At 38.1% G+C, this 13,204-nt stretch overlaps 1 protein-coding gene across 11 annotated transcripts in view; it reads left to right on the top strand.

The window, feature by feature from the left end:
* REPS1 (RALBP1 associated Eps domain containing 1) overlaps nt 1–13,204 on the top strand; it is a 76,193-nt gene that overhangs the window by 62,104 nt on the left and 885 nt on the right. For 4 of the 11 annotated variants that reach the window (XM_053914139.2, XM_053914140.1, XM_053914135.2 and 1 more), the window contains 10 exons: nt 214–301; nt 1,137–1,238; nt 2,020–2,092; nt 3,620–3,738; nt 4,556–4,668; nt 5,501–5,551; nt 6,418–6,603; nt 7,697–7,792; nt 9,684–9,832; nt 11,016–11,121. In XM_053914139.2, the coding sequence (XP_053770114.1) occupies nt 214–301; nt 1,137–1,238; nt 2,020–2,092; nt 3,620–3,738; nt 4,556–4,668; nt 5,501–5,551; nt 6,418–6,603; nt 7,697–7,792; nt 9,684–9,832; nt 11,016–11,121 (1,083 nt within the window). The remainder of the gene's footprint in view (nt 1–213; nt 302–1,136; nt 1,239–2,019; nt 2,093–3,619; nt 3,739–4,555; nt 4,669–5,500; nt 5,552–6,417; nt 6,604–7,696; nt 7,793–9,683; nt 9,833–11,015; nt 11,122–13,204) is intronic. The other 7 variants (XM_053914144.1, XM_053914142.1, XM_053914143.2 and 4 more) reach the window with 5 other exon arrangements.

Raw genomic sequence — 13,204 nt, 5'->3', positions numbered from 1 at the left:
TCAAAGAAATCAAATTATTAGGCACATATAGTGAATTTGATTTTTTTACATATAATTCTATAACTTTTAACTTAAATTAATTTTCATGCTTGTGTTAGTGTGAATGAGAGAGTCTAGCCACCAGTTTTTAAAGTTTTGTTAATTTTGATTTTTTCATGGTATCAGCTTCGCATTTTTAATACAAATTCTGTATTCCCTCTCATTTGTCTCTAGGATACTGCTATTGTTCATCCAGTTCCCATCCGTATGACTCCAAGCAAAATCCACATGCAGGAAATGGAACTTAAGCGAACTGGCAATGGTAAGGAGGCTGGCTGGGCTGTATTTTAGGTTAGCAGGTCGTGTTTTACATTAGCATCAACTAAAATACACAAGTAATTATTCTGTCAGCGTTCAGATTTCTTTCATAAATGCTAATTTTTTCAACATAGTACTTTCTACAGTTACATGTGTATGTATTTATATGTATACTTAAGTTATGTTACAATTTATAAAAGGAAATTTTTGAGTTTAAATTATAAAACTTTTAAGTAAGGACGTTTGGAAAAATGTGCCTTTTCTGACTGTGTTTTTATGATCACTTTTGTGAATTTTCATTTAAAGTATGTTAAAATTGTAACCGAAGAGGCATATATTAAATTTTGGCTTTGAAATTCTTTTGCTTACACTCTTGAATTTTTTCTTCATCTTAGATTAAATAGATTTTATAGTTAGGGTTTTTCAGAGGTAAATACATCTCCTGTAAGACAGCATAATAAATTACTTATTTACAGCTGTTTGTATTACAGAATTTGTATTAAAAATGCCAAACTGATACCATGAAATGATCGAAATTTTGTTCAAGTAATTACCCTCCCTATAGGGATAAAATTGACAAAGTATGAACATGCAAATCGACTTTTTTATTATGAAATATCTTCTATTATATCAGAAAACATTTCTATATAAATATGTTTATATTTGTTTGTGATAAAGTATTATTTTGTGTAAAAAAAGTATTTTGTCTTATATCCCATGAGTTTATCTGCTACTTCTTTGTAATATCTAAATGAAGTCTTATCATGTGCTCCGAGGTTTATGAATTTGTTAATTCAGATATCTATAGCTTGTATTTTTACCTATTAATTCTCTACTAGATCATACCAATCCCACTAGCCCATTACTTGTGAAACCATCTGACCTATCAGAAGAAAATAAGATAAATTCGTCAGTGAAATTTTCTTCTGGAAATACTGTAGGTAAGTGAAAGATAGCATTACATCTTCTATTAGAAGTTTATTAAGTCTAGATTTAGAGCCTAAATAATGCAAATGTATAGCTGTTTAATACTGTGTTCACCAAATAAGGTAGAGAATAGTCAACCTTTTTTAACACCTACCCACTATATGAGTAAATGGTTCCCCATCGTTGCCTGAACCTGCTTCAAGGCAGGCCTCCGGTTTGCTCTTCCTCTCAAATAGCCAGATTTAGTCCCTTGGCTCTTTCCCACTAGCTCCTTTCTTTCTGTCTCACAAGAAATTGTGTATACCAGTATCTAGTTATTTAGCCAATGTTAATTGAATACTATGTGCCAGGCTCTGTGCTAGACACTGGGGATTCAGCAATAGAATAAACCAGTCTTTGCCTTTATGAAGCTTACATTTTATACGGGAGATAAGAGGAAAGGCGGGGGTAGTAACTCATATCCTAGTAGGTGATTAACACCCTGGAGAAAAATTGAAATGTATGTACTGTTTTGTGAACCCCTTTCATGTGACTTATTCTGAATATTTCTGTTTTTAAGTGTTAACTTTTCTGGTTTGTAACTTAATCTATATGCATAGTATTTTATTGTATAAATAGGCCATTATTTGATTTACATTTAATTTTTTATAGTAATACTGGGATGAACTGTTAACCTGCTAGCCAGTCTTTGAATATCTCTAATTTGAAACAGTAATTCAGTTATATTTGTTTGAGGCACATAGAGTAAAAGTGAAGAAATTATTATTATTAAGTAGGATATATTCCATTTATCAGCAGATGGTTACAGTAGTTCAGACTCTTTTACTTCAGACCCAGAACAGATCGGGAACAATGTAACTCGTCAAAGGTCAGTATTTCTATCAATAAAAAACATATTAAAATATCTTGTTACATTTTAATATTTAAAATGGTTTAGGACCAAGTATATTTTGCTTCACTGAAAGCTATTAGATTACCTATTGATTTATGTAAAAGAGAAATAATTTTGATTTTTTCCAACTTGAACAGAAAACAAATTAAACCCTTAATTGTCTCATGGCATTCTGTGGAAGATTTAAAGACTGATAACTTCTGCCTGGCTGCTGTAGCTCAGTGGATTGAGCGCAGGCCTGTGAACCAAAGGGTCACCGGTTCGATTCCCAGTCAGGGCACACACCTGGGTTGCAGGCCAGGTCCCCAGTAGGGGGTGTGCGGGAGGCAATCACACATTGATGTTTCTCTCCCTCTCTTTCTCCCTCCCTTCCCCTCTCTCTAAAAATAAACAAATAAAATCTAAAAAAAAGAAGAAGAAGGGCTTATAACTTCTTTGCAGTAGCAATTTAATACTGGTAGTCCTTTTTTAGGTAAACATAAGAGTCTGCTTAAGTAATAAGTGTGCAGATTCCTTTTATAGCCTTAGGGCAATCACAAAAAGACTTCCGGGTTTTAAAAAGCTCTCCAGAACCCCCAGTCCAGTGTTGGACTACCTACTGACCTTGAAGATCTGCGTTATGTATAGTTTTTCAGGCACAAACTAAAAGGGTGTGGGATCGGTGAGGGTGGCAAGAGTTTGTCTGCAAGGGCTCTACCATCCACAAAAAAAACTACAGGAGAAGCATCTGTCTCCTCTTATTTCTTATATGTGGTAGGTATCCTTTTGCCACATACCTGGAGGACATAGAAAGAGACTAGTAATACAGAATCGCCAAAGAGCTTAGATTCAAAAGGCTGCTCCTTCATATAGTTTTCCTGTGCTTGTTAAAATTCTCAGTCATCTTGGATTTCATTCTGCTTTTTATCCCTGTAAGTGAGGATCAGATTGCCAGAGTCCATGAGACTCTTTGCAGAATATAGAACATTTTGGTCGCAAATAAGTGCATCTCTAGGGAGAGTCGAGCGTAAGTATAGTCACCTCTAAGATGGAGTGGCCAGTGGTAACTCAGGCACAGGAACCACAGGTAGTTGGGCCAAATTCTGCCTCGACTTACCAAACTCCAAACTTTATAAATAAGTTGGAAACTATCCATATCTGAAAGTAGAACTTCTCATATTTAAAAATAAATATTTTAGACTAATATATAGTACGTTTAATTGAATGGGAAAACATCATACTAGTTTTCCAGTCTACCTGGAATTCTTGTTAATAATTAACCTTCTTTTCAAATATTTTGAAGTTTTGTTAAATGTAAAATTATACTTTATAAAAAGATTATTTGCCACATTAAATAACCACTTGCTTAATGCACACCATAAATAGTACTGTCCTTATTCATTATAATACTTGAATACCTACTTGGGAAAATACCCTTTGCTGCTTAGCCAAGTTTGAGTGCTAAAAAAGAAGAAAGCTTCCATATCAGTAGCATGACCAACTGTAATGCGGTGAACTTCACAGGTCTCATTCAGGGACGTCACCTGATAACCCTGCACCGCCACCTCCCCCTCCAAGGCCACAGCCCTCTCATTCTAGGTCGTCATCACTAGACATGAATCGGACCTTTGCAGTCACCACAGGTAGGGGTTGGAGAACCATAAAGTATGTTATCATTTGATTTTAAGGTTAATTAAGGACACACAATATATCCTCAATGTGTCTTTTTAAATATTTATCTGAGGGGAAAATTCAAAATTAAAAAGTATCACATGAGAAGTGATTCTTTTCTATCTAAAATGTATTTGAATTCAAGTGATAAAGATGGGAACCTGGGAGACGCCGCAAGAGATTTTAAAAGCACAATGTGATATCAAGGAGGGAAAGTTAGTAGGTCTTAAGTTAGCCGACAAAGGAGAGAGGGGAGTCATAACTTACTCTCAGATTTTAACTTTTGTGTAACTGGTCATTATTGTTATGTTGATCAAAATAGAAAAGTTGGGACACTGGGTGAGGATGTCCTGTTTGGACATGATGAGTTTGGAATGATGAGGATGATGATCAGCAGGCCACTGGGTTTGTGGGCTAGGGGAGGTTGATGTAGGGTCGGAAAGTCATTTACATAGAAACTATAGAGTGAAGTGTTCATTGAAAGAGAAAATTGGAAGTCCTCATATTTGATGGCTAAAGATCAGTCGGCATGTGGGGAGAAAACCAAGACTGCATGGTATTGCAGGGACGAGGCGGGGCAACCGAACGAGAGAAGTGAGTTTGAGAAGAGGCCTTGCGATCTGGCCACTAGGTCACATCTCGACAGTTACATGAGATAGTGTATGCCTTCCGGTACTTACCAGACAGACAGCCTTAGAAATCTGTATCATTTGATTATATTCATTCAACCTGCTCTACTAGCGAAGTAATTTTATATTTACTAACACAAAGACTCGTATATCCATGCAGGACAACAACAGGCTGGAGTTGTTGCCCACCCTCCTGCAGTGCCTCCCAGACCACAGCCCTCACAGGTATTCGCCAGCGTGCTCATTACTCAACACCAGTCATTACTTCTCACGGTCAGTCTGTCTGTGAGGTATTGGATTCTATTAGAATTATGTAGAAGGTCCAAAGTTGCCTAATTGTCATTCCCTCTGAGCAGTTAAATCAGAGAAGATAAGTCTTATTTTTGAAAGATAATTCCAGTAAAGATTTGAGTTATTTTTTTTTTAAGAAGCTTCATAGTTGAACCAAATGATAGTGTCAGGACGAAGAAGGGTTTAGTGGACAGAACAAAGGGTCAGGAGATCCGAGATGTCCTTCTCTGCTGGGTCCAGCAGTAGTTCACAGTGACCTCACTGCAGCTGTCTGGATGTGTTGCTGCGTCAGTACAGGAAGTGGCAGGTGGCCTCTGCATCCTGCCAGGGTGAAATTGTTTTGATCTGCACAGAACTATTCTGTGCCAGGGCAGATTCTGGATTATAGCTGTTAGTTTTATGTGACTGATTGACTACCTTTACATAAATGAATTTGGTTGAATTGTTTTTTAGACTCTTAAAAATGTTGGGTGTTTTCACTTAAAAAGATGGTTTCTTAATCATGAAAGGTACTGAAACTTGACTCTTCCAGTGTTTATGTCATCCAACGTGCCAGCGCATGCACAGATGCATTCTTACTGGGAATAAGCTCTAGGACCTGACGAGTTTGTCTCTCGACTCAAGAACTGGTCTAGTGGGGAAGACAGAACTATCAACAACAATTATAAATGCAACAGCAGATGTATTTATGAAAAGCTTTGCTACGCCTTTACTAGTTAGTAAAGTTCAGGGGTCACATTGAAAAGGTTAAGTAAAGTGAATGAAGTAAGACTTAAGCAGAGACTTGAAAGATAAAGTGACAGTCCTTTTGCAGAGGGCATTCCAACCAGACGGAATGGAACCCACAAAGCCACAGAGGTGTGAGGTAAGTCTGGCATGTTCTTCAAAGAAAATCGAGTTAGTTCAGTACAACTGGTGTGATGGAAAAGGGAACTGAAGAGGTTGGGAAGGGGCAGAGCCTCTCCTATATGTCACTGTGAGGAGGATAGAATTTTTCTTAAAGGGGATGGAAATTTTTTAAAGGGTAAGCAAGGAAGAAAATTCTGATTTATTCCTATAGCATCTTGTACTTCCTTTGTCATAAAACTTCTCACACTCTATTTCAATACCTTGTTAACCTGTGTCTCATCCTGCAGGAGACTGTCAGCGTTACTAGGGCACAGACCATACTTGTTTTGTTCAGTGTTACAACCATAGTGCGTGGCCGAAAGGAGATACTTAGCAAATGTATTTTTCGATGGAAAATTGTAGGATTGGTCTGGCAAAGGAGTGGAGGACAAATGGAAGTGAAGTACACTTAAGTGCTGGAGGAATCGTTAGTGCACTGTTTTTCACACTTTAAAAATAACCTTTTTAGAAATATAATGAAACATTTAAAAAAAATAACTTGTTTAGAGAACAATCTGTTAAGCAGCAAGTAGCCCTTTAAAAAAAAAGAGAATCAGAGAGTAGGACCAGACCTTCCTCTCTCCTTATGCACTTTCTTTGCAATAGTAGTTTTGTAAAAGTATCTCTTTTATTGGGGTTTTGTTGTTTTTGGTTTTTTTTTTAATGTCTTAGCATTTCACTTCTGGGTTTTTGTAGAGCTTAATGTCACTGTAGCTCACTTTGCTGAATTTACAGATAATAAAACAGAGCATCTTTATAATAATATTTTCAAAGAAAAAGACGCCCCTTTGTGACTGCTATGCCAATAAAATGTTTGTCCCTCTGTTCCAAACCATCGTGTAGGCCCCTGGTCCCGTAGTACATCGGCCCGTGGATGCTGACGGCCTAATGACTCACACTAGTACCTCACCTCAGCAGATACCGGAACAACCAAATTTTGCAGATTTCAGCCAATTTGAAGTATTTGCTGCATCAAATGTAAATGAAGAACAAGAAGATGAAGCTGAGAAACATCCAGAAGTCTTGCCGGTTAGTTTTTAAGGGCTCATTTAATTTTCTACAGGGAATCTCTTTCCATATCATATTCAAAGCATGTCTGTAAACAGAGGAACCTCTAAAGGAGCACATATTAGAGTGAACATCAGTGAGCAAAATACCTGCTGCTGCTTCCTTGAGGGGATTTACAGTCCCCAGGTCATCGCTTTTGAATTTTTTCATTGGCCTTAGACATCTGCTAGTTGCAGTATAATGCTTAGTAAGAATCAGAATCTGGGTGGGAGGAGCTGTTGTGTAAAAAGACACAACCATCTGGTCCTGGCTAAAACAGTTGCCTGGGTTGCATCTTAATGCTGAGCTTCTGATTTTGTGATTTGGTGAAGACTTCCATGTAGCAGCAGGCGCTGGTTACCACAGCTACACTCAGTTTGTACACTTGAGAGTAAGTCACTTTAGTTAGGCAGATTACGGCTTTGCAGACAGTGTTGCAGGAGACTGTTTAGCTCCGGTGGCAAGAACTTCTCTAGGGGTCCCTGACCTCACTAAATACAAGTACGGAATTGGACGGACCAGAGGAATTCTAAAACCTTAGTTCTGATTGTCTCAACTTGTTGAGCCTCTCTGACAGATCCCAAAATCCATGTTTATTTGACTGGCATCATTGCTAAAGGTTTCTTATAGATCTGATCCACGGGAAATTTTCTACTAGCCACTTCTTCAAACCTGTAACCTTCTGTGTCACTGTGGGGCCACTCAGGGTAGGGACCGCACCTCCAGGGGACAACTTGAGGGGATGTACTGGTGTGCACTGGGTACTGGTATTTGTGCCCCTGGGGTGGATGCATCCCCTCCCCGAACCACAAGGACTTCCTAAGCAGTGCTGTGGCTGCATCCTCAGCCCTCCCCACCACCCTCAGGTCTATGACCTTCCCTCCTTCCTCTCTGCCCTCCAGCAGTAGGGAATGGTCATTTTACAGGTTTTCTCAATTCCTTCTCATCTTCATCTCAGATTCCTTAGTGTCACAGTGAATAGTTTCTTAACTTTTTACTCTGATGTGTGACATATATTTATGCATAATTACATATTACTTGTATATAATTAGTAATATTGTGTATTCATCTCTAGGTTGAAAAAGCTTCTGATCCTGCAAGTTCTCTTCGAGTTGCCAAAACAGATAGTAAAATTGAAGACAAGACAGCTGCTACTGCTCCCGCCAATGTGGTATGCGCAGAGTCTTTTAGAACATTGACTGTTTTGTACGTACAAAATGTTACAGGAAATCCTTTTTACTTTTTAAGATTTTAAAGATAACAGATATCTCAGAAATAAAGTTAGAGATCATCTAACTCATTCCGCTGCCTCTGCCTATTAAAAATTCTAAATGGTAGTCTGTCATCTATATTAGTGCATGCCACAGGTTATCAGCATTTATCTGGTATTAAAGTCTTCTAAGTACATGTAGTAGAACTTCCTTTTTGGAAGTGCAGGGGGTTTTTAAGTATAATAGGGAAAAATGATCAACCCTCTAAAGTTAATGTTATATTCTTTGTGTCTTTAACTGTTTTAGGGATAATTTTTTCTCCCACATTTTATGAAAATTTTTAAACATACAGAAAAGTTGAAAGAATTTTACATTTTATATCAATAAACCTACACCTTTATTGTACCATTAATATTTTATCATACTTCCTTTAATGCATATTTCACTATTCTTACATCTGTTTATATCAGCAATTTTCAACCTTTTTCACCTCATGGCACAGCATAAGCTAAAACACTACAATTCTGTAGCACACCAAAAAATATATTTTTTGCCAGTCTGACCCCCAAAAATAGGTGTAAACTTGATTTATACACACTGAAGGGCTATTGTGTTGGCTGTCATTTTTTTTTTATTTGGTCATCTAAGACACGGGTGGCAAATGCAAGGCCCTCCTGCGTCTTGCATGATTCCACCACCAGATCAGGGTGGAATCTGGCCTCCACCTTGTGTTATCCAGCCCGGAACCTTGTTTCTACCCAGTGGCAGCGCCAAACTCCTTTGCCCTCGTTAAGGAGTAGTTACATTCACACAGTCCTAAAATTACATTTGGCCCTTTGAAGGCAGTCGCAAGGCTGATGTGGCCCCTGGTGAAAATGAGTTTGACACCCTTGATCTAAGGGAGAAGAGGACAGTACCCCTGACTACATAGTCAGGTACTGAGTGCTTTAACAATTCTTCCAGCACAGATTGAAAATCGCTGATCTATATCAATCCTTCTTATCTTTTGTTTACATTTCCAAGTAAATTACAGATATCAGTACACTACCCAAATTTTGCTAATTTTTTTTCTATTTTCATCCAGACATCCCTAATAGTTATTAAAACAGCATTGGTTTCTGAAAGTGGTTAAATTCTACTTTCTGGACGCTTTAATGTTTACTACATTAGTAGTTCTATGGTGTTTTTTAATAGTTAATTTTTGTCAACTCATGGCAACAAATTAAACATGTGGGAAGAGATGGCAGTTGAGTCTGCGTTTATTAACAGGTCAGATCAGGTTATGATAAATACTAAATACTATATTTGATTCTGTTGAAGGCAGAGTCACAGTTTCTAACAAAATGTCCACTCATTTTCATGAGTTACAATTACCGTACACCTTAATGAAGGGTTTTTGTTTTTTTTAACAACGCCTGGCTTTTCACTTCTTTATAAATTGCTTTCTTCATTAAGGTGATATATTTTCGTGTTTTTGAGTAGGAAATCCTGTGGTGATAATGAATGCACATTTCTGGAGACTCCCTTTTATATTTATTGAACAGGTGTATATTGAGCATGTATCATCATTATGTTAAATCTGTATTACAGGTTTGAATCAGATTCAGGTCACAAGGAGCTGTTATTACCCTTTAAAAATTATCTAGTGGGTATATTCACAATTGTGATGTCAAGTAGGAATATCCTTTCTTGTTGTGTTGCTACAAATTGTAAATTGTTTTAAAGTAGGAAAAGTTACTTAATTTTTGAAGAATAAGCGGCTTAAGGAAAGCAAGTGATGTTGGCAAAGTTCTGATTAACCATGAGTGTCTTTAGGAAATGCTCATTATTAATGGGATTCTTGTCTTCTAGAGCAAAGGTACAACACCTCTTGCTCCACCACCGAAACCTGTTCGAAGAAGATTAAAATCAGAAGATGAGTTAAGGCCAGAAGTTGATGAACATACACAAAAGACAGGTGTCTTAGCTGGTGTTCTTGCATCACAGCCTTCTATTCCTAGGTAATCAAAGCTATTCCTAAACATATTTAATTATTAGGAACAAAAAGCACAGCAATTAAGCCCTGACTGGTGTGGCTCAGTGTGTTGATTCCTGGTCAGGGCACAAGCCTGGGTTGCGGGCCAGGTCCCTGGTTGTGGGCATGTAAAAGGCAACCAATCGATGTTTCTCTCCCTCACTTTCTCCCTCCCCTCCCCTCTCTCTAAAAATAAATTAATCTTAAGTATTTTTTTTAAAAAATCACAGCAATTAAAAATATCAACCAGAAAGAAATTATGTCGGACTAGCTCTTTAGTTGAAGAGAAGTTCTTAATTTTTGCTCTTTGAGAGTTTTCTCATTTATGAGTAAGTAAAGTAATCTTTCCACTTTTCCCTTCTTTTATGGAATTCAATTCCAGTTCCATTTGCAAACCCTGAAGCAGACTTTTAAAAAATTAATAGTCTAGAGCAACGCTGCTACTTTAACTATAGTTGTTTTAGACCAGGCACTGGCAGACCAGGCCCATGGGCCAGATTCAGCCCAAGGCCTGTTTTTGTAAGTCCCATGAAGTATGGCTTTTACATTTTTATAAAAAGAGGAGAGGGAATGAGAGAGAAAAGAAAAAACAAGAATATGCAATAGAAACCATATGGCCTTCAAAGCCTAAAATATTTACTGTCCAGCCATTTACAGAAAAAGTTTGCCAATGCTTGCTCTAGACTAATTAAACCCAGGTGACTCTATATTAGAAGAATAATTAAAACAGTAACAACAATAATTAAGCTTCTGAAGCTTAGATACCTTTGGTTGACAAATGAAACTGAGTAAGGATGGTTAAACTATACTAGTAAGGCAAAGACTCTCCCTCTGCTTTCTGGTTTAGAGATAGACCCGGGCCCTGACTGGTGTGGCTCAGTTGGTTGGGCATCATCCTGCAAAGCGAAAGGTCACCAGTTTGTTTGCTAGTCAGGGCACATGCCTGGGTTTAGGGTTCAGTCCCTGGTTGGGGCACCACAACAGGCAGCCAGCTGGTGTTTCTCTGTAACACCAGTGTTTCTCTCCCTCTCTTTCTCCCTTCTTTCCTCTCCCTAAAAATAAATAAAGTCTTTAGAGGTAGATCAGGGATGAAAGGAGAGAATTTAAAGATAAGAGATGAAGGTTGGTTATTTATTTATTTATTTATTTTGCCCTCTTTATTTCCTCAGGTCTGTGGGGAAAGATAAGAAAGCTATTCAGGCATCAATTAGACGCAATAAGGAAACCAACACAGTTTTGGCCAGACTGAACAGTGAATTACAGCAACAATTAAAGGTGATGTAGTTTTCCCAATGTGAATATTTGGGAAGTTGCGTGGACTCAGTATGTCAGAGCCGACCTGGCACTTAGAGGTGATCCAGCAGTTCTTACACTAGTATGAAACTTTCCACGTAGCAGGAGAAATATGTGTCTAAAATATTTTATATGCCTTTGAGTCTTTTAACATTAGAAGGAATTTCTTATCTCAACCCTGATATGACTGCCGTATAAGGCATTGCTGTTCTTACAATGTTCCTTAACCTTTCGTAGTGAAACAAGTGAGGAGATGTGGTGGCCTGAGGTACTTCCCAGATCACAGAGAGATGGCTCTCTCTACACTCTTCTTCTGAGATGATCTGAGTATTGTCAGCTTTCCTTTCATCAAAGATAACTGAGGTTCTATTCCTGGGACTTAACACGGATCTAAAGAAGAGGGATGGAGGCAGTTTAGATCATCTCGCATGTGGAAAAGACAAGACAAGCCTTAAGTAGAAGTGGTGCTTAGGGGTAATGTGTGCTTCTGTACTTGAGAGGCATGGGTTTGTTTTTCTTACTCTAGCCATGATTTCTTTTAATCCCTGTGAATAAAAATTAACATCCAGAATCATTTATGGCTTAATAGCATTAAACATTCATGTCTTATAAACCAGTGGTTCTCAACTTCACTGTGTAGGGCCCTGAGAATTCTGCATTTCTAATGAACTTTCAGGGATTGGAGATGCTGCTAGACTGTTGGCCCCCACTTTGAGTAGCAAGGTTGTAAACCACAAAGATGAATAGAAATGAATTTGCAGAAATGTAAAATGACTACAAAGTTAGTTCATTTCCATAACATTTTCTTCACATCCAGCATTTATTACAGTCTCCTGGAGTTATTATCTGTGGCACATTTGTCTCTGCCCTATTAGCTAAACTGAACTCATCAAGGGTAAATGACAATCATTTCTGTTTAGGGTGACCATATGATTTATATCCAAACCAATCAACTTTTGAGATAAGAGAGGGAGGAATGTGTTAGTACTTAGGCCAGGACCACAGAGATAAACTGGAGCTCTCCTAGGTAAATCTGAAACCATCTTGTCTCTATCCCCTAAACCTAGTACATATTAGGTCTTTTGGGTTCCCAGACCCAATTCCAACATTGGGAGGGGGTCCCCCACACCAACAAACAATTCTGACACTATCTACCTGGAGATAACATTACATTCCACAGGTTAAGAGTTTCTGACCAACCTGCTATAGATGGAATTCCAGTGATACCCCTCCCCCTCAATAGCCACTCACAAGTCCAACTTGTTACCAAGACTTCTGACCAACTGGCCCGCTCCTTGGTTGGTTAATTTGAGAAAGGTTCACAGAGCACAGAGAAATATACCCCTTACTAGAACACTGGTTTCGAAAAGGCTACATAGCTCAGGAAGATGGAAAAGGTGCATAGGTCAAGGTTTGTGGGACGGGGACACAGGGTTTCCATGCCCTCTCCAGGTGACAGTACCCTGACTCTTCCCCACATCTCCCATGTGCCCACTAGTCCAGAAGTTCTCCAGATACTGTCCTTTGGGGTTTTTACAAACCTTCAATTAGGTGTGGTTGATTAGGTCATTGGCCATTGGCTATTGATTCAACCTTCAGCCCAGGGGTGGGAATGAAAGTTCCCACCTTCTAGTCACTTGATTGGTTCCCCTGGCAACCAGACTTAGGTGCTTTCCAAAAGTTGTTTTTATTGATATAACAAAAGACTCTTTCTCCCCGACCCCCCAAATGCTTGAGAAATTCCTAGGGTTTTGGGGGAGCTGTGAACCAGGAACTATGGATAAAGACCAAATATATATGAGAGAGAGAGTTTGGTCATCTGAATGAAAAATGTATATTTCTTATAAATCACAGTATCGCATTAGGCATTTGATAAATGTTGAATGAATGACATTCTTGTAGAATTCTTTGATCAAAGAAGATATTTCAAGTTCTATATTCATAAATTTGGTTTGTTGTAAAGGAATAATATAAAACTAAGGACAAGCTGCTAGTACCATACTGAAGATGGAAATTTTGTTAATGGGTATTTTCCTTAAGAACTAAAGAAAATCATAGAAATGTA

This window comes from Desmodus rotundus, chromosome 11, assembly GCF_022682495.2.
Source record: "Desmodus rotundus isolate HL8 chromosome 11, HLdesRot8A.1, whole genome shotgun sequence".
Classification (NCBI taxonomy): domain Eukaryota; kingdom Metazoa; phylum Chordata; class Mammalia; order Chiroptera; family Phyllostomidae; genus Desmodus; species Desmodus rotundus.
This window is presented reverse-complemented; position numbering and strand designations above follow the sequence as displayed.